The sequence below is a fragment of the Ailuropoda melanoleuca genome, chromosome 8 (genome assembly GCF_002007445.2).
Source record: "Ailuropoda melanoleuca isolate Jingjing chromosome 8, ASM200744v2, whole genome shotgun sequence".
In the NCBI taxonomy this organism is placed as follows: domain Eukaryota; kingdom Metazoa; phylum Chordata; class Mammalia; order Carnivora; family Ursidae; genus Ailuropoda; species Ailuropoda melanoleuca.
In genome coordinates, this window is record NC_048225.1 from 85239074 (window position 1) to 85259965 (window position 20892).

At 43.5% G+C, this 20892-nt stretch overlaps 1 protein-coding gene across 1 annotated transcript in view; it reads right to left on the bottom strand.

The window, feature by feature from the left end:
- The window catches only part of C8H1orf21 (chromosome 8 C1orf21 homolog), a 151007-nt gene that overhangs the window by 11020 nt on the left and 119095 nt on the right, over nucleotides 1–20892 (bottom strand). The window contains exon 4 of the mRNA XM_002920847.4: nucleotides 18391–18451. Coding sequence (XP_002920893.1) covers nucleotides 18391–18451 — 61 coding nt within the window. The remainder of the gene's footprint in view (nucleotides 1–18390; nucleotides 18452–20892) is intronic.

The following is a 20892-nucleotide window of genomic DNA, read 5'->3' on the forward strand; positions in this document are numbered from 1 at the left end:
GCTTCCCTGGGGACGCTGCCGGAGTGGATGCCATCGCTGGCCTCGGCCCAGACCATTCAGCAGAGCCGCGTGTTGGAGAGCTAGAAAGAACGTCATGGACCCTGACGGTTGGGAGTTAACTCTTCAAGGGGAGACACAGGACGCATCCAAACATATCAGCACAGTGCTAGAAACAGATCGGGTGATGCTGTCCACAGAGCCTCAGCTTGTGAGGAGACCTGCAATGGGCACAGGGCTCGTGCAGTTTTGATCAGCAAAGGCAAGAGGACATATCCAGTGTATATATGGACAGAGACACTGTTGTGTGACAACAGGCAAAATAGTGGGCTTCGGCTTCCTGGGGATAATTATGGTCTCTGTCTCAGGCTTGTGATCAGGATTCGATGGGAAAATCACAGTGTCTCGCAGGTAGTAAAGGTCAGCTGCTGTCCTCACCGTGGTCACGGTTATTACACACCCTGTTCTGGCCAGCCCCCCGCAGGGGGATGGGGGCCTCCTTCCTTGTGGCTGTCAGTGAGTGACGACCGTGGTCATAAACTGTGATGGGATAGATGGTGGGGAGACCTTCCTCCCACCCCCCAGCCTGGTACCCCAGACAGGCCAGAACCCTGTGCACTTGGATAAACTTCTCTGGCAGACACCCGAGGCCCTTTCCTTCTTCTGTCTAAACGAGGCCGCAAATCAAAGGCTCGGCGGGCCAACGTGGTGCTCACGCACCAGGAGCACTCAGAGCCTCCAAGTCTACTCCTACCAGAAGGGAGCTCCCCCTTCGGAGGGACAAATCTAGATCACCCGTCTGTGCACCCAAGACTGCAGTGATCGTTTCCCCAGCATTTGCTTCTCGGAAACGATAATCACTCTGAGGAGGAGGAGGAGGAAAATGGCATCAGCTGCTTCGCAGACATTATTTCCTTGACTGTTGACACCGACCCCGCCAGGGCGAGCGGCGCCCTGTTACCTGGAGGGAAACCTCAGAGGAGCCCAAGACCACAGGTTCATCCTCACCCTTTTTGTTACGACTGCAGTGAGCTGACTACGAAATTCAAACTCCCATCAGTTCCGTGTTTGTTATTATCACCTGCCGGCAGCTCTGAGAACCAAGCATTTCATGGACGGAAAACTTGGAGATCAAAGGCTTGGAGAGTAAGAGCTCCCAGAGGGCTGGCGCCGTTCTAAGGATGGGGAACCCGAGAACCGTCACGGAAACACCCCACCTGCACGCGGGCAGGCCTTCTACAACATGACTGCACGTCTCATGTAAATTTATGAAGAACTGTGCTAAAAAGAGAACCTGAAAACCTTCAGCTGTCAGAAGGCAGAGGTGGGAGTGAGCTGGGTTTGGGAGGAACACGGCGATCCTAACCGAGGAAGCCCTTCCCCGTAAAGGGGCTACAAAAGGGACGTGTGTAAAGATGCTTCCCGCGGTCAGAATTGGGACCGGGAGACCCAATTCCACCCTTGTGCAAAGGACCCACTGGAAGCTACAGGGAACAAGACCCCTATGAGGCCCCCGCAAGCAGGAAGGCCAGAAAGTCCCAGTGATGCTGACAAGGAAGGGCTGTTTGAAGAACTATAAGGGGCATCTTGGTGCAGACTCAAAAATCTCGACGAGGTCTTGCCTATGGAGATGTTCCCCGCCGCGCTCCTGCTCTGTATAGGTGTCCTTGGCACCTGTCTGTGCTATTTCCTTGGAAACTTAAATAAGTTTATGTCAGCTCAGAACATACATTTCCAAGATTCTAGGGTAAGGATTCTTTGTTTGTTGAAATATCCAGGCTAAGAATTAGGGATATTAAGGAACAGAGAAGGAAAGACCATTATCCTAATTTTAAATTTTGCTAAAGAGCAGCAGCTCAAGGAGTGACTTTGAACAAGCGAATTATTCCTCTAAAGGACCTACAGTGCTTTTCTCCTTAAGTTTAACCAAATAGTCAAGGACTGGCCGTCCCGTTGCAGGTGTGATTTTATCTTGGAAGTCTCCAGTACATTTCTGTAGACTTGTGTGCATTCAGCCTAATACACACACCTCAAGTACATAACACTCAGCTGTGAACTGAGTATTTCATAGCCGGGGTAGATCAGAACCATATGGACATTACTGAGAGGACATGAGTCTCTGTTTCTCCATCTCTAAAATGGGGACAGTAAGACGTAACATGCAGTGTCACTGAGGGAATTAGAAGTAATACACATAAGGTGTTTAGCAAAGCTTGGCACATGGGAGGGAGATAATGAATAAATGAGAGCTCTAGTGATGATATTGAGAAAAGAGATCAACAGATGCAGCAGTGAATAAACTGTCTAGGTGAGACACCAGGCCCACAGCCGAATGAGTCAGTTACATGCAGGTCCTCAAACAAGCCAGGCACTTGGGCGCTCGTCGTTCTTTCTCCAGTCCGACTGGCTCCCCCTGCCTTCAGCCCTCCTCACATAAATCACTTCTCATTTTCTGGATCTCTGCTCACATGCCACCTCACTGTCTTCCCTGTACACCTTATACATAATATAGCACTTCCCTTACTCTGCTTCATGTTTACTTATATTACTTATCATTTCCTGACATTAACATATTAATTCCTTTCCTTATTGGCCACTTCCTTTCTTGAATAGAAGCATCAGGTAGGCAGAGACTGTTGATGCAATGCTGCATCTTCAGGATTCCAGACCAGTGTCAGCCACATGTGAGATGTGCAATGAATATTTGTTGCATAAGAAAGGATGAAAAATATCTAGAGGTGTGAAGTTTCGGAGTTGAAAGGGGACCTAGAGGTTTTCTCCTCTGACCTTGCATCTAATATAGGATGGGCCTCCGTTTACCCTGTTCCAGACTGGGAGCCTTCTCTTTTAGGCTGGAACATGTCAGATTGTTTTCCAAGCTGCCCATGACACTGGTCAACGGCTGAACCCAAACTCTGCGTCTTTGTAATTCCCAAAGAATGGCTTAATCTAGGTCTTTGGAACCAGAGGATCATTCTTCCCAGACCGACAGCATCCCTTGGTCCCTCATCTGCAAATAACACGGCCCCACCCAGGTCTCTCCCTTGCAAGGGTGCCACTTTCCCCATGATCTTATTAAAACAGACCCATCAAAAACATCACCTGCACAGAATAAGATATCCCAGATACACAGCGTAAGAGAGGTAAGAATTCAGGATCAACACAGGGCATCAACAAGAATGGCAGATTCCAAGAGAACGGACGTGCTAAATCCTAACAATAATACAACAGAACTTCTGTCAAAGTTCTGGAGAGGGAAACAGTTCTCAGGGAAAGAGGGAAATAACTTATACAAAGTTAGAGAAAAAGATCGCAAGAAAAAAGATAAAAAGAGGAACACACTTGATCATGTGAAAACGAACTTTTGCTGGGTAAAAAATAATAAGATAAAAGGGCAAATTTCATAATGGGAAAAATACCTGTAGCATACGATGTGTCAATGAGTGATAGGAGAAGCTCATACCAATAAAAAATGGACAGTAAGATCTCAGTAAGATGGAAGGGTACAAAGGGGAAACTCATTCAGAATGATGTAAGACCAGTGAACACATAAATAGAAAAACGGTCTACTCCAGTCATCAAAAAATACAAATCAAATAATTAGATATTACTGAAAAATACTGACACCCAATTCTTGAGGGTACACAATGAAATGTACCTCTGTCTTACGGGCAGTGCTGTCATATGGTATGAGCAGCTTGAAGGGTAACCTGGTGATACCTACTATGAGTCATAAAAATGTTCATACCCTCTATTATAGCAATCACTGAAGTAAATCTCAAAGATAAACCCCCAAATATATGTTTTTTAAAAATATATGCGCTGTTTCCCTGGGGCTGGAAGTGGGCATGAGGACTGGCTGCAAGCAGGCAGGAGGGACCTTCAGGAGGTGATGAAAATGTTCTAACACTGGAGGGCGGTGATGGTTGTGTCATTTGGTAAATTTACTAAACATTACCGCACTGCACATATAAAAAGAGCAAATTTTATGCCATGTAAACGATATCTTTATAAAGTTCTTAGAAGTGTATGTACAGATAGTTTCATTGCAGCCTTTTTACTAGGCATGAAAAAAACCTCCATCAAGTACCCCAAAGAACAAGAATGGTTACTAAGGTGTGGCCCACGCACACTCTGCGACCAGAGAGACACATGAACAAAACGACGGGACCCATCATGGGCCTGGGTCCCAGCAGCTCCCGCTCGGACACCCCTGCACCTCCACACATATTGTTCCCTTCTCGAAGACCCCCTTCCCCAGCTGTCTCTATGCGACCACTCAGTCTTTACAGTGTTGCTCCAACATCATATCTTTAAGTGACCTTTCCCCCAGTTGCTCAGGGAGAATCGGTCTCTTTCCTTCCATCCCACCACCACGCTTTATAGTGATTTTAGCCAAAATGTTTGCCTCCCTTACTCTAGGCAGCAGGATGTGTCTCATTCATCCTTTTTTGGTATTTACTGGAAGCCTTGTGTGGCCCACGTCACAATGGTGATGAATACTCAGGCGTCTGGAGGGAGGCAGTGTTGTGTGCGTGTGTGCGTGTGCGTGTGCGTGTGTGTAGGGATGGAGGCTGTTACATGATGTTTTCAGGAAGTGTCTTGGGACTTCAATAAGCGAAGCAAGTTGTCAACACTTTGTGGATTGCACTAGGAAAAGCGGTCCTCTTCAACAACAGAGCTGATAAAGAGTAAGTTTTGAACACCAGTATCAGCAGAGACTGGGGCACAGCTTGGTCCCAGGGCCAGCCTGGAATTTAGCAGAGGGCAGCAGGAACGCAAGGAGGGGGAGAAAAGCTGATATCAGAATCCCATGTCCACTACTTAGCATTCTTATTTATATAAATAATACTTAAGTAAACCACATAAGGAATCATGTCTTGTTCTCCCTCTCTCTCTTGTTCTCTTTTTGGACAAGGCAAATGCAATTTTATATTTTGATTAAAAAGTGTGCATCTGGACAGCTAAATTATAAGTGTCAATCTAATGCAAGTATAATAGGAACACCAGCTGTCACTTTTCTTTTTTTTTTAAATTTAACTCCAATATAGTTAACATACAGTGCTATATTAGTTTCAGATATACAATGGAGTGATTCAGGAATTCTGTACATTACTCAGTGCTCAGCATAAAAAGTGCACTCCTTAATCCCCAACACCTATTTCACCCATCCCCCCACCCACCTGCCCTCTGGTGACCATCTGTTTGTTCTCTATAGTTAACAGTCTGTTTTGGGGTTTGTCTCTCTTTTTTTTCCTTTGTTCATTTGCTTTGTTTCTAAATTCCACATACGAGTGAAATCATATGGTATTTGTCTTTCTCTGACTGACTTATTTCACTTAGCATAACACTCTCTAGCTCCATCCATGTCGTTGCAAATGGCAGGATTTCATTCTTTTTTATGGCTGAGTAATATTCCATTGTGTATATATACACATCACATCTTTGTCCACTCATCTGTCCATAGACATATCTTGGCTATTGTAAATAATGCTACAATAAATATAGGGGTATATATCGAATTAGTGTTTTCGTACTCTTTTTTTTTGTGTGCGTGTGTTTTCATATTCTTTGGGTGGATATCCAGTAGTGTGATTACTAGATCATATGGTAGTTCTAACTTTAAATTTTTTGAGGAACCTCCATACTGTTTCCACAGTGTCTGTATCAGTTTGCATTCCTAGTCTGGTTTTCTTTTTGTAATATTCAGCCAGGAGTCTTAAGCTCAGTCTTTGCTGTTGTCACAAAATTCTGATTAAGAAACTTCACAGGTACTGCAATGGGGCCAGATAACTAAATACTTGTTTGTAGAAAGCAAACATTGAGTTTTGTAACAGAGGCTCCTTGTAGAAGTTTGTTTTAATGAGGCTTATTTCCGTCTCGAACTGTGAGCTGTGCTTGTCATAAAGCAGGTTTGCTGACTGACTGACCGACCAACGGAAGTATTCATCCTCCTCTCCTTTACCTCTCTGGATGACACCAGGAACCACTGTGAGCTTCTGGCCTGTGCATTATTTTGATTCTCTTACTTCCTGTCTCTTCCTTGAAATGATTCATCTTCCTCCTCTCTCTTCTTAATGGTGGGCATCCTGAGTTTCAGTTTCTTGACTTAGTTTTGCCTCCTGGATAGACTTCTATCCTGCCTCGTGGCTTTCAGGGTGCCCAAGAGCACCCCGATTAGGGAAACAGAACTGCTGTGACTGTATTTTGGCGCAGACATTTAACAGGCCATCTCCTTGCTCTGCCCACCTAACACTTTTATTCCCCTGACCTTTTCCTCCACGCATCACCATCCAGAGGCAACCTCGGATGCAAATTTCCATGGGAATCTGGATGTTTAAAAGCTCTGTCCCTGAACCAGGAATGCAGGGGCAGAAGAGCTGCGTGCCACAGCTCGAGCATCTGTGAACGATGAGCTAGAATCCAGAACACCCATGATGTGGAGGCGGGAGGCGGGAAAAGGGAGGAAAAGTGGAATGAAGTCCCCCCCAACCTCCCCCTCCCCAACCTCCCCCTGCAGGGCAGCAGGCCAGAAGCAGGCTCCCTCCACCCCTTCCTTGGGGCTGGAAGTGGCAGGGCCTCTTCCATCAGTCCTCTGGCAGCATTTTCACTGACAGTCCAACAACAATTTCTAACCAGTTTTGAGGAAATGCCAAAGAAATGCAAAAATAATTAGCTGCACCGTTTGAGTCTCCTCCTCCGGCTCACTTCATTAGAAACATCAGTCAAGGCATGAATGGCCATCTCTGTTTCTAATGAGCTTTATTCTAATTAGACGCACGCGTTATTATTTCAGTTGGAAAAAGGTCTCGTTTGTAAAGAGCAGTAGGCGTGTGACAGCCTCTGACGGTTTCTTTGACCAGACAGAGGCATAATCGCCATGATAACAGCAGCAGCGACAACGGTCCCAGTATACTGAGCTTTTCGCTTCCAGGAGAGAGCTTAACTAAAGGGCTTTAAACCCCCCATAAAGTGTTTATTATCCCCGAATCCTCATTCTACACACAAGAGGGAAGGTATTTTAGAAGCTTTAAGGCACGTATTTCTCAAGCTTTGTCTGACGTTGGCACTCAGATGACTTCAATGATGCTCTTTCCCTCCCCCCAACCCCAGAAGGTGAGCAGGAATGAGGATAAAGGGGGAGGTTCATATCTCTAGGCCGTAGTGAACTGATGTCCTAGGGCAGGAGTTGGCAACTTTCTCTGTGAAGGGCCAAATAGTAAATATTTCAGGCTTTGCATTCCATATGGTCTCTGTTGCAACTCAGCTCTGCTCTTGGAAGCATGAAGGCAGCCATAGATTAAAGGAGAAGAATGAGCGTGGCTGTGTTCCAATAAAACTTTATTTGTGGACACTAAAATTGGTATTTCATGTAATTTTTCACATGTCAGAAAATATATTCTGCTTTTTGCTTTTCTCAACCATTGAAACATATAAAGATCATTCTTGTTTGGTGAGCTAGATTTGGCTCATGGACTACATAGTTTGCCCACCCATGTTCCAGAGAACAGCATTACCATCAGTGGGTTCAGAGGCTAACGCTGTCAAAGGTTTGGCCTTCTTCCTAGAAGCTCAAGCCACAGAGATAATTTCCATTTTCAGAGACATTGCTCTCAAGATGGGGCCAGAGTTCTCCTCTAAAATGTCATTTTATAAAATTGTTCTTATTTTACAAACAAGAAAACCATCAATCGAAATCAAAATCAGATTTTCCTACAATCTACCCAATAAATTGGAGAGTTTCCAAGTTTCATTTAAATCTCTGTCCATATATATGTCATTTTTATATAGTTTCAATCCTATGATAGACACACTTTTTTTTTTTCACTTAATGTTATCTTATAAAATTTCTCCCTGTTGTAACCAATTCCTTCTAATGATAAATAGATATAATATAAATTTTCATGGAATTCTTTGTGGAAGATTTCCAGGCCATTTGATGGACTTAATTCAAAGGGCTGTCTTAGTCTATTCTCAGGTGTAAGAGTTAAGATTTAAATACCACCCCCTCACCCCCAGGCCGGGTCAACCTACTTGGTAGATTGAGCCTCATGGGTCCCCTCTAGGGTTCACTTCCTCTAGGACATGAAGCCTATTGTGTCTCCTCTAGGATTCATTTCCTCTAGATATGAAGCCTCATGTGTCACCTCTAGGGTTCACTTCCTCTAGACATGAAGCTTCATGGGTCTCCTCTAGGGTTCACTTCCTCTAGGACATGAAGCCTGGTGGGTCTCCTCTAGGGTTCACTTCCTCTAGGACATGAAGCCTCATGGCTTCTCTGGGGTTCACCTCCTTCAGGACAATGGCTTTACCAAGTTTGGGATTTCAGTCCCTATGCTTCTTGACAAAGATGTGTCTTCCAGACAAACTCTTTTGAGCTCTTTGTTCAGAACTAATTGCTTATACCCTAGAATGTACATTGAACATGGTTGGAGATTTGGTGAGACTAAGTACCCACTTCCTTTCCTTACAGTTTTTAACTGAGAACAGTCAGAAGGAGTCAGATGGGAAACAGCTCTCCTGCTGGGTTAGGGAACTCAGCAGGCCCTTCTCATCACCACCCCCTGTCCCACCCCTGAGGCCTTATGGATGGTGACTGACCCAGCCAGTCATATGTGGACAGAGTGGAGGATGCTGGGTTTCCCCCTCTTATTGCTCATAGCTAGCGACTAGAGAGAAGAAAGTGTGAAAGGTTGGTATCTTTTCTTCCTCCCCACAGAGAGGAGTGATCTTGTCTGCTGGATCAGTGCTTACCATCCCTTCCCTTTCTCTTTGTTTTCAGGATAGAAAGCACATCCCTATGGCCAGAAGGAGGACCACAGCTACGGATGGGACGTCCCTGTCTATAAAAGGCAGAGAAGAGTGGATTAGCCAGATATGAGGGGGGAGAAGGCCCGAGGGCAATGAGGAGTGGGTGTCCTGGGCCCAGGGATGGGCAGAACATGTCCGTGTGGCTTCCCTCCTCAGCCAAGATATGGCTAAAGTGGCCAAGCTGCACCCTGAGAGAAAGGAAAGCAGGGTCCATGGGACTTCATTATGGATCCTGGGGGTCCCAGTGGCCTGACGAACCCAACACATTTCCTGGGAATGAGCACTCTGCAAGGATGACAACTGAAAGAGGTCCAGAGGACACATGATAGGCTGGGGCAAATAGAAGTGACCGGATTGGTGCGGACTGTTTAGCTTAATGGGACACTGATTAAATTAAGGATTGTCACATATTTGGCCAACTGGCCAATAACAACAATGAACAGAAGTCAGCTACCTCTCTGGTCATGACTATCAAAATCCTTGGGAATAGAGATTTCAAAGGTAATCTAAAACAGGACCGTTTCAGGTGACGTAGAGCATTTCTCAGTGCCTGTATATTAGTGTTTTTTGGTCTTCCACCAAACTGCACATGCTGGGATGCAGTGGAAAGTGTGAGTGAGACCCGTGACCACTACGTAACCTGCTTTTTCCCGCTAGACATTTTGTCATTAACATCATCCTGTTTTCATAGACTTCTGTTAATCTTGAGAAATTTAAAAGATACAGAAAAGTAGAAAGAATGTAACAAACACTGTATTTCTATCACTTGGGGACCTAAGAAGCAGTACTATTTTGTAACATTTGCTTCTAGCTGCTGCCCTCCCTGATGAAATTGCTGTCTCAGTCCTCCGTCCCCTTCCCCCATCCCCAAGAGCAACAATGGTCATGCGTTTAGTATGTGGCCTTCCAGATCATTTTTGATACTCTAATATTCATATCTTTATCAAATAAACTATACTTCATGTGTATATGAATGTTTAAATATATAACAGATACAAACACATGCCATTTATACATATTTCACATAAAAATACACCATACCAATGTGTGCATACACACATGTATGTGTGTGTGTGCACGTGTGTGTGTATCAGTGAATGGTATTTAGCCGGTACTTCATAAATACTTGCTGAAACGTCCATCTCTAAGCAGCGTATGGCATTTTAAAATTTTTTAATTGGCATGGTATCATACCATTTTTATCATTCTGCATAGTCCTCTATTCACGTAATACTGTGGTTTCAGATCTACACAGTCCATAAATATACCCGATTCATTTAACTGCTGTATAATATTACACTGTAGCTTCCTACAGTTCCATCTACTCGGTCCTCTACAGGCAGACACTTAGGCTGCTTCCAGTGCATTCACTCTTTCTTCCTGCTATCAGACAGAATGCTTCAGTAAACTTTATTGTACAGATGTAAAAGAATTTCAAGGATACAGACCCAGAAATTTCATCAATGATTTTTATTAATAGTACTTCTTTACATATTCCGGCTATAGATCTTTTCGATGTTTTAAGTGTTGCAAATATATTCCAAACTAGTTCACTAGAAGCCCTGCATTTGGGAATTATGAGGCTCGTTAATAAGGGAGACATTGACCCATGACAGTCACCTGGCTCCTTGTGTCAGTTTTCAGTTTGTTAAGAACCCAGAAGGGAAGCAGGATATGATTAAATTATCTCCGAACCTTCAACAACCAATTTTGGGAATATGAGTTTAAAGAATTTTGGTACTCCTCTTCTGAATCTATGTAGGAAAATGGGATTAAATGGGGGCAATCTAGAATTATGTGCTCCAAGAATGCTTTTTCTAGGAATGAAACAGAGTATGTCTCCACTCAATAGAACTTCAAAGAGAGGAATAAGCATCCATTAATAACAAGATTATCTCAGAATAAAACTTCCAAGAAATGTACAGAACATAATATGCTTTGTAATTCCTTCCCAAATGATACAAATGGGCACATGTTACTCTTTGCTACAGAGAATTCACTTAGTGGGAATTTCAGAGTTGGGGGCAATCAGATAAGATATTCTCTAAAGTTCCTCTCAACTCGAAATTTTATGCTTCTAGATTAGCAGTTCCCTAAAGGGAAGAACCCAACTTTTCAATTATGCACCTTCCGCCACTGGCTCATTTCTGGGTCCAGAGAACACATCCCAGTTCGTTTTAATGATTTTTGGGGAGATCCCCTTTCCTAACTTTGTGTTGTTGTCACAAGCATTTTGAGGTCGGTATTGCTATTTATAAAAGCATGTTTTAAAAAACCTACAAGAGTTAAAAAAGAATGAACCCTCCGAACTCGAAAAATCTATATAGGGATCCAGCTCCCCAGGCCACTGACTCACTGACTCATTCTGTAATCACAGCTCAAAAGCTAGCGCAAGGTTATTTAATGGCTTTAAAAAAGTTCACATGGGGCGCCTGGGTGGCACAGCGGTTAAGCGTCTGCCTTCGGCTCAGGGCGTGATCCCGGCGTTATGGGATCGAGCCCCACATCAGGCTCCTCTGCTATGAGCCTGCTTCTTCCTCTCCCACTCCCCCTGCTTGTGTTCCCTCTCGCTGGCTGTCTCTATCTCTGTCAAATAAATAAATAAAATCTTTAAAAAAAAATAATAAAAATAAAAAAGTTCACATGAATCTAATTCCTTAACATGTTTATACCACACAGGAGGCAGGCAGGTCAGTGCACACTAGAAAAGAACCCTCTTCTAACACCGTGCCTACAAGGAAACATCTGCGCCACAGGAAGGCACTTTTGCTCGAGCAAAATTCAAGCTGTTAAATTCTGCATTTTTAGTTTCAGTTCTAGCCCCCTCAAAACCCACCTCCCCCCAGTCTCTACAAATGGCCTTGATGATAAGGATACAAACAACTTCAAGCACGTCCAACAGACTAAACTCTCTGCTAAACTTTGGTGAATTATTCTCTGATTTCCCAGACAAATTGGTATTATTATGCAAATTTTCAAGGAGGACCCAGAGGATCAGAAAGGTCAAACAGTTAGCCTGGGGTCACACAGCTCCAAGCAGAGCTGGTTCTCAAATCTGGGCCCAGGGTTGGAAGCATGGACTCTTTCTCTTCCTCTGTGCGCCCTCTTTCCTTGGCCTCATTAATGTAGGTCTTGGCACTGGACCTGCTCGCTACCAGTTGCGCTGTTCTTTGTGAAGGGCCCCTCCTATCTTGCTGAGACGTCTACTGAGGGGTCTGCCTGACCACACCTCCTTCCTTTGTATGCTTCTGCTGAGCCCCATGCTGTTATTTGTACCATTCTCTCATTCAACAAGTTTGCTATGCGTCTGTTCTGTCCCAGACCCTGTGCTAGGTTCTGGAGAAACAAAGACAAATGAGGCCTGAAGACTAATCTTGGGTCAGAGGGCTAAGACAATGCCCATGGCTGTCAAACGCAAAGAGCGGAACGGCCACGCAGTGGAAGGGAAAGAGCCCAGGAAGGGGACACTGAATGGGAACAAGTCAAGGGAATGACACACACCAGCATCACTGTCTCTCTGCTCGGAGCGGTACCCGGGGCGGCCCTCCCTTGCCTAACTACTGCTCGCATGACAAAAAGACAGCACTCACTGAAGATGCCCCACACTGCGGTCGGCCGCACTTCATTCATAAAAATGCCGGGGCTCTTATTTGCATTCATGTACCACATCGTTCTGGAATCTGAACTCTTCTCCTCTGTGGCTCCCTAAAGAGCCCGGCTGATAGTACCTCAAGAATTCTCCGAAAATCAAGCCCAGAAAAGGGAAAGCGAGCAGAGACTGAGTGTTTCATTTCTTTCAGGCTCGTTGCCTGCTTTCTCTTCCTTGGCCGTGCCGTCGATCACTATCAGCTACCCTAGGATCTTTGCCCACAGCGCACGCGCTCTGCTAGTGATTCCGACACCAACGTTACCGTCAGGACTGTTCAGTAGGGAGAAAAAACAAAGCAGGACTGAGTCACATCCTTACCCTTTTAATTACAGCTTTAATTTGGCCGATGAATGAGGAAAGGTACACACAGGAGAGAGAGAAGGTGAGGCAGAGGGATGGAGGGAAAGGGGACCCAAGGAAGGGTCTGGTTAGGAGCAAAGGCAAGGCCATACTATGCTTACTGTGGAAGAAGAAACTGTTAAATGAAATGATACTGGCAGCCCAGCCCACTTCCAAAACATACATGCCAGCAAGGGCCTCTCTCTGCCAGTGCTGAGGGCTGTTGAGGGCCTTGGCTGGTACTAAAAGTGCAAAGCAAGAAGGGAGGTACACCCTATGATTTCCTCTGCACACACAGGCAGGCTGTGTAACATTCCTTAGGATCTGATACAACAGTCCCATGTGTCTCATCCCTAGTGGGCACCGAGGAGGCCTTCAAATACAGGCCCAGAGAGTAAAACCCATCATCGGCTGCATCGGCCACACATTGTATCTGATTCTGCAGCGACTCTGAAGTTACACAGGCCCCTCCAGGGAGAGTCTATACATAGAACCAAACATCCCGGCTCGGAGATGACATGCTAGTCACGCTCTTCACCACGTGAACAGCAAACACCTTCTGATCTCGGACACATTGATTCAAGACACGGTTCAGACTGAGCTGATGTAATATTAAGATGACAAGCCCTTGAAATACATTTATAAATGCAGACACGCTCTTTCTCACCATTTAGGTTAGTTCTGGGGCCAAGGGCATCAGGCCACTGCAGAAATGCAAACATTTTCTAAGTGTAAGCGATTTTTTTTTAAATAGGTGTGCAGGTCTATCGATGAACAAATGTCCTTTAAAATCAGCCGATTTTAATCCAGAGCTGCTCTTTCTCCTACATTTCCTCAAAAGGTTATCACGAATAATTCCTGTCAACAGTGGCAGTGTCTCAAGATCACACAGGAATAAGCGAGATGGTACAGTGGGTAGGCTGGTCGCTCATCCTCGGTGAGGTACGATCAGCTCCTTCTGAGAAGGAGGAAGGGCAGTGAGAAAAGAAGAAGAATGGGTCTGTGTGGAGTTTCCTAGTCTTTAAAACCAGAGATCTCTATGGACCATTGCTAGTAAGGTTCATGGGTGCAGATAGGCCCTGGATCCGAGGAAAGCGCATCAATGAAATGGATCATACAGAAATCCACAGGTTCTTGGCCTGGAGCCCAGGGACGGGCTCCAGGGAATCATCAAACCCTGACATTTTACTTAAGAAATTTGTGTGTATGATATGTGCATTTTTATAGGGAAAGTCTCTATAACTTTTATAAGGTTCCAAAGAGATGCTTATGGCCTAACAAAGTTTACAAAGCCTTGCTTGAGAAAAACTAATCAGATGCAAATGGCATTGTAATGAGACATTCTTTATTTAATATTAAAGAGTTCTCTTGGGGCACCTGGGTGGCCCAGTCGGTTCAGCGTCTGCTTTTAGTTCAGGTCACGATCTCAGGGTTCTGGGACTGAGCCCCATGATGGCCGTGTTGGGCTCCTTGTTCAGCAGGGAGCTTGCTTCTCCCTCTGCCCCTCCCCCCACTCCTTCTCCCTCTCTCTCTCTCTCTCAAACAAATAAATAAATAAAATCTTAAAAAAAAAAAAAGAGTTGTCTTTGAGAGGGCAAAAGGCTCCTTAGTCATCAGCTCTTCTAACATCCTCGTAAAGCAAAATACACATCCTTGTTTTTGCCTGGAGAAGGTATGATTACTGCAGATACTTCAAAATGTACTTACCTATTTTGCTTCTAACATGTAAACTCAAACGCACAGAAGAAAGCATACCTTAAAATCTGATGTGATGATCTGTATTCCGTACTTTATTTAGATTCTCCTCTATGGCTGACTTTTAATAATCTAGATATCGTCTTTCTCCTCTAAATACAGTGAAAGACTAGAATTTAAAATCATTATCTTGCTCTGCAGTAAACTGTCATTTTCTTTAAGTTGCAAAATTAGGCAAATGTCACCACTCCCCATAAGGCTCAGGAGTCTGTGAGTTGTCAGGCAAAACCACTACGGATTCCAGTGGAATAACGGTAGAGTATCCGAGGAAAACAGAATGAGGTAAAAGTAAATGAGGTACGCCTACTGTTTCATAGGATTTTTACTCTCCACAGAAGAAATGCTGAAGTAAATCAAATAGAGGTTATAAAGCTCTCTGGAACTCTCACTGCTCTCCTGACAAAAGCTCTCCCGGATGCAGCTCAGTGTACTGGCCTTCTAGGCACCGGCGCAGTGGAAATGGTACCGAGTGTCCAGGAAGCTGTCCTGACTGCCTGGTTAATGGACCTCAAGTTTCAACGCTTGACCCAACAAACGCATGTGTTCGGTACAGGGGGACCTGGCTCAGTGATGACAGGAGGGCAGGAGGGCGTGGGGAGAAGGGGGTGATGGAGGAAGGACTCCAATCAGTAAAATGATTACATTGTAAAAAAACCTCACTTTTATAATTGAGCTCCTCAAGGCAAGGGACTGTTGCCTACATATTTTGTATCCCAAATTCCCTATTCTCTATCCTGAGTAACTATCTGGTACTGAATAAGTGGTAAGTTTTTTAAAGGCATTTTTGCTACTTGCTTTTCTTCGCCATCATTAACTGCTTAGAAAACGCTGGTCCAGCTGTGGTGCGAAGGTACACCGCACCTGGGTACCACGATCATCTGCGAACTAGAGCAGTCCAAACTTAAGTTCCACTGTACCTATGAGACCATCTAACAGTCCTATAGTTTCTTTATACGAACGGTACTTTGACATCTATCTTGAGAGAGAGCAGAGATTTCTTTTGGTGTCGAGAGTTGAAGGGTAAATTGAAACCGTGTCCTACAGACATCCAATAAATATAAAGGAAGAATCAAGGAAGGGCAGGTTCAAATCTCCGCACATTCAGTCAATTTTGCTTCTTATCAATTGAAGAAGAAAAAGGAATCCCTGGACATTTCTGAGAGATACTAAATCTCAAAACTCAAGCCCTCTGAGAAAGACCCTAATTTTCAGCATGAAGTGCTTGAGGTGTTTTTGTTTTTTAAAGATTTATTTATTTGCGAGAAAGAGAGAGAGAGAATGTACATAGTGGGGAGGGGCAGAGGGAGAGAGAGTCTGAAGCCAACTCCGTGCTCAGGGTGGAGCCCAATGTGGGGCTTGGTCTCATGACCCTGGGATCATGACCTGAGCTGAAACCGAGAGCTGGATGCTTAACTGACTGTGCCAGCCAGGTGCCCCTGTTTTTGGCTTTTAAAAACCAAGTCTATAAAACCTAAAGAATAGATCTGAGTTGCATTTATGGTTGTCCTCATGCTAGCTGGGACCAAAGAAGTATTTAGCAATGGTGGAAAGTCAGGAAAATAATTTGTAAGAACCCAACTTCCAATTTTGGTTATATAAAATAGGGAAGATTCTATTAAGTCAAATGCATATGTTAAGAAGGAACATTTTAATTTTGGAGGCTCAATGGTTAAATAATACATAGAATAGCACGTTCACAGTATTCAGAAAGATGAACTTTAGATAAGAGGGAAGAAACAGGAAAGCCTGGTTCAGACCGGATAGAAAACTCCCCTAGAAATCTATAACTGGGTACATGTCACAGATTACGTAATAGTGCTTTGAACACAAATGTATTCCATAGAGAGAATACTGTTTATGTTGAATCTACAAATACTCCTTTGTCCAGGGAAGGTTCCATCCAACAAATGATCAAGTTACAAACTTTGCTTTTGTTGTGTTAGACACATCATACTCTATACCTTGGATGCAAAAGGAAAAAGGGAAATCAGATTTCAGATGGGAACAATGAATTCCAGTTTTGAGTAAAAGGAGGTAGAATATCAATTATGGAAACACACCAGGAAGGGATCAGATCATCTTAAATGCCTTGTCAGGGTTTGTAACTTTTGGATAAAAAGATAACTTACCATTTGGGTTTCAGTTTTTGCAGACTAACTCTGACTACTAAGAAGATCTTTTTATTGCCATAGAGCTAGTGGAGGAAAAAAGATCCAAGCAAACTGAGAAAGAAAAGGTCTTCACCATTACGGTGGGAACAAAATATTTATTTTTTTTTGCCTCTCTTTACTAAAACAAATGTTATTGGCAAGTTGAACAGCTTTTGAACCAATATGTGAAACTTGGTAATTATGCCTAGATGAAGTTTTCAATCTAAAGTCATATGTAAGCCAGGATTTCACTAAAAATTAAAAAAAAAAATGGGGCACCTGGGTGGCTGAGCTGGTTAAGCATCTGACTCTTGATTTTGGCTCAGGTCATGATCTCAGGATCGTGAGATCGAGCCCTGAGTTGGGCTCTGTGCTGGGCATGGAGCCTGCTTGAGATTCTCTCCCTCCCTCTGCCCTCCACTCCCCCCTCCTTTAAAAATAAAATAAAATAAAATAAATTATATGCAAAGGAGTATTTATGCGTAGCCAAGTACTATTTTAGGTTAAAGTTCCATTCTAATTCACCATCCATCTCTAGCTTCCACATTGGCAACATATGCTCGTCCTTTAATGGTGCGTTAGAGGATTGTACAACTATTCTTTAAGGAGTTCCACTTCAGAATGGGGTCTGCTGATGAAATAGTGATGAAATTAAGCCCTTCACTATTTTCCATGGAGCGATATATATCATAACTTAGGAATTCATGAAGGAATGCTCAGATAAAAGGGCCACAAAAAGTAAAAAATAAATAAAAATTAAAATGGAAAATTATTCAAAGGCAAAACTGGCCCGTGATGCCTTAATCATAGTCGTGCTATGTTCCGAATTTAGAATTTTACTCCTCTTCAGAACAGGGTTTTTAAATGGTAATACTCAGATTTATAACTGTAGTATTTAAAATTCACCCCCTGCAGTGATGAGTTTAAATTCTACAAGTATATAAGTAAGCCTTTAATTCTTACCATATTCCATACTTCGTTCAGTTGATTAGCATATGGCACTCTCAGATCCTAAGTATGGGTTCAATTTCCACACATATCTTCCTGTCAATGTAAAATCCACACAAGTCCTACAGAAGCAACTTGGGCGATTCTGCTTTGGGGTCAGGCAGATGTGGGCTGGAATTCCAACTTGACCATTATTAGCCTTGCAAACCTTGTAAGTTATTAAAGTATTCTGAGCCTTAGTTTCCTTGTCTATAAAATGCAGATAACGCCAGTCTCTGAGCCATTTCCCTGCGGTAGGTATCGACTGCAACATGGATGCGACGTTCATAGGGCACTGAGAGCAGTGTCAGCACAGAGCGGACACTCCATAGGATTTGGCAGGCACTGACGGCCTTCTTGCTTGCAGTCTGATGTGAGAGCAGGGTATCAGGTGCAGACGATGTGCAGTGATCGCAAGGTTCTGTCTCTAGGCAAAGGCCCTTACTAGTCTCTAGTTGTCCCTACCCACATTAATTAAAGATCAACAAGCCTAGGACCTCTAGCATGTTAGACATTCTCATAATCACATTTTATTTTTTTCCCTTTTTTCTTTGGTGTGAGGGGAGACTTTGTTTTAACTCTCTACCCATCCCCTTGCAAGAACAGCTTTGGAACACAGAAATCAGAATATTATTACCTTAACTCATGAGGCAGTTAGCATATTTCCCTTGAGACAAGTGGTTCATTTATTTTACTTCTTACCTTTTCAATTTTTTCATCCAGCATTCTGAAGAATTCTTGTTGGCTTTCAGAGATGTGCATGCTAAAAAACAAAGAGTAGTTAAGTGCATATTTCAACGTTTTCTTCAACCTAGCTCCCTCAAATGAAAAACGCTGAGTCCCCAAACTTTGAGGCAGACATTTATTTATTGCTGACTTTTCCACTGGAACAGTTTAAGTCATATTAAGGATAAATGCCATTACAGTAATTCCTAAAAGTGTGTTTCATTATAGTCCATCAGTTCCTATGATTTAAGGTATACGATTTCTTTCAATGTACACATATTATTTATAGTGATGTTACTGGGAGGTGTGTGCCAATTTTTTTCTTCAGATACACATTTGTGATTAAAAAAAAAAAAGCATAGCCAAGCATTACATGGCATATTTCAAGTTTGTGTGTAACTGTCAAAAGAAAATATAGCCAAGTTATTATGTGGAAATGTGTATTTTACAAAGACTGTCATCATCAGCATGGTATTCAGCTGACTGGCTAGGTATGGGCTGGCAGCAAGTAGGCAAAGAACTTGACATCGCCCCTGAACCCTCTGTGCAGGGGTGACAGCCAATGCACCTCTTTGGAAGTGAAATCCCATTGGAATGTGGGAGAGAGTCAGGAAGCATATCTGCGTAGCATTTGCCCTGTGTGTTTGCTTGACTAATGCTATTTAACTGCATACTTAGTGAGACCAACATGGGTGCTGGGGACAAAACATAAGAAGGGAAAGGAGAGCAGAGAAGAATCACAGATGGGAAGGGCATGGGGAGGAATGGCCTTGGTGGCAACATGGTCTTAATGACAGTAGTTTCCACGCAACAAACAGGTGCAGGTGGTCCAAGGAGGTTCAGGATGCTGGGCTTAGAGACACATACATAGCGCCTCTTTCTAGTGCTCAATTGTGGCAGTGGCTGGGCATGGAAGGAAGGCAGGCTCTGGAATAGCTTCACCCCTGCATGTCTAGGTGTGGGGTGCAGCCCACCTGACATACCCCTTAGCATTCTGCCTCACCCTTCAGGGGTCACAGAGAATGGCCCAAGGGATCCCAAACCCTCCAGTCCTCCAAGGACAGATAATGGGGCCTGAACGTTTTCCCCTGTGTGTAAAACCAATATTTAACATTGGAAGCACCATGACAACAGCTCTGATATAAAAGGAAAATGATAAACTATCTGATACCAGCAATCAACTTTCACATACATCACGTAATTTTTCCTGTCCTTTATATGATAATTCAAGTGAAGTAAATGTCCTGTTTCAGAAACAGGTGCTGTCTTGTTGCAGGTTAGAAAGGCAGGCCAGAACCTGGGATGATGAGAATATATTAAAACAGTCTCTTCTCCTTCTCTGGCTCGACGGAAAAGCCACTTCTGCATACCTGAGTTTTTCCAGATTCTCCATGTATTTACTTCAAGTGCTAAAACATTTTTTATTTGAGCCACTTTGGATGCAAATCTTCTGAACTTTAATAGAGGATCTATCACAAACATTATTTAATTTTCACTTCAGGACTAGCGGTCACTCCCGTGATCTTAAATCACAATCCCCCTCTGTAATACTGGGACAGCCCCTAGAGCCTCTGAGATGGGGAGAGCTGGCTCTCCCTAAGCAAAGTGGCCTTAACCTGCGGGCGTTTGTCATCTGCCTGCTTTGAACTTTTCCTTAATACAGATAGCCACAGGTATATTAGTTTCCCTAGGAAATTCCAAGAGACCTCATAAAAATGGCATGTTTAGGATTTGATGTTCACCTTGGAAACTTTTAGGGCAGAGTTTTTAACATATATTGCCTTGCAAATAACAGAAGGGCAATAACTATTTAATCAGTTGACCAAGTGTCCCTATTTTAATTCACGTGGTTCATGACTCCTCACGGAGGCAGCTCGGTTTGTTAGCAGGTGAGGCCCAGACCTCAGATTCCTCCTCTCTAAAACCATCGGGCTGGTCTCTGAGCTCCCTTCCGGCACTGGTACTCCAGGATTGTTACTAACTTCCATTAATGCCTCAATTGAACTATCAAAACATGAAAACAGGGATGCTTGGCTAGTACTCATACACATGCATACTAGACTAACAAGATGATTAGTCGTAAGTAAAAGTGATTCTGCAAATGTGTCTGCCATCCCTGGGAACAAGAATGCAGAGCTCAGGGGCACCTGGCTGGCTCAGTCGGAGGAGCATCTGACTCTTGATCTTGGGGTTGTAAGTTCGAGCCCCACGTGGGTATAGAGATTAAATAAATAAATAAATAAATAAATAAATAAATAAATTTAAAAAGGAATGCAGAGCTCTGGGGTCCACATCAGGAGCTTGATGCCAAAGGTAATGGCGAGGACCTTAAGATGCACGTATAGTAAGCACGTGCAAAAATCTCACTGGTTTCAGTTTTCTGTAGTTTATTTTTATTTATTTATTTATTTTTTAAAAAAGATTTTATTATTTATTTGACAGAGAGAGAGACAGCCAGTGAGAGAGGGAACACAAGCA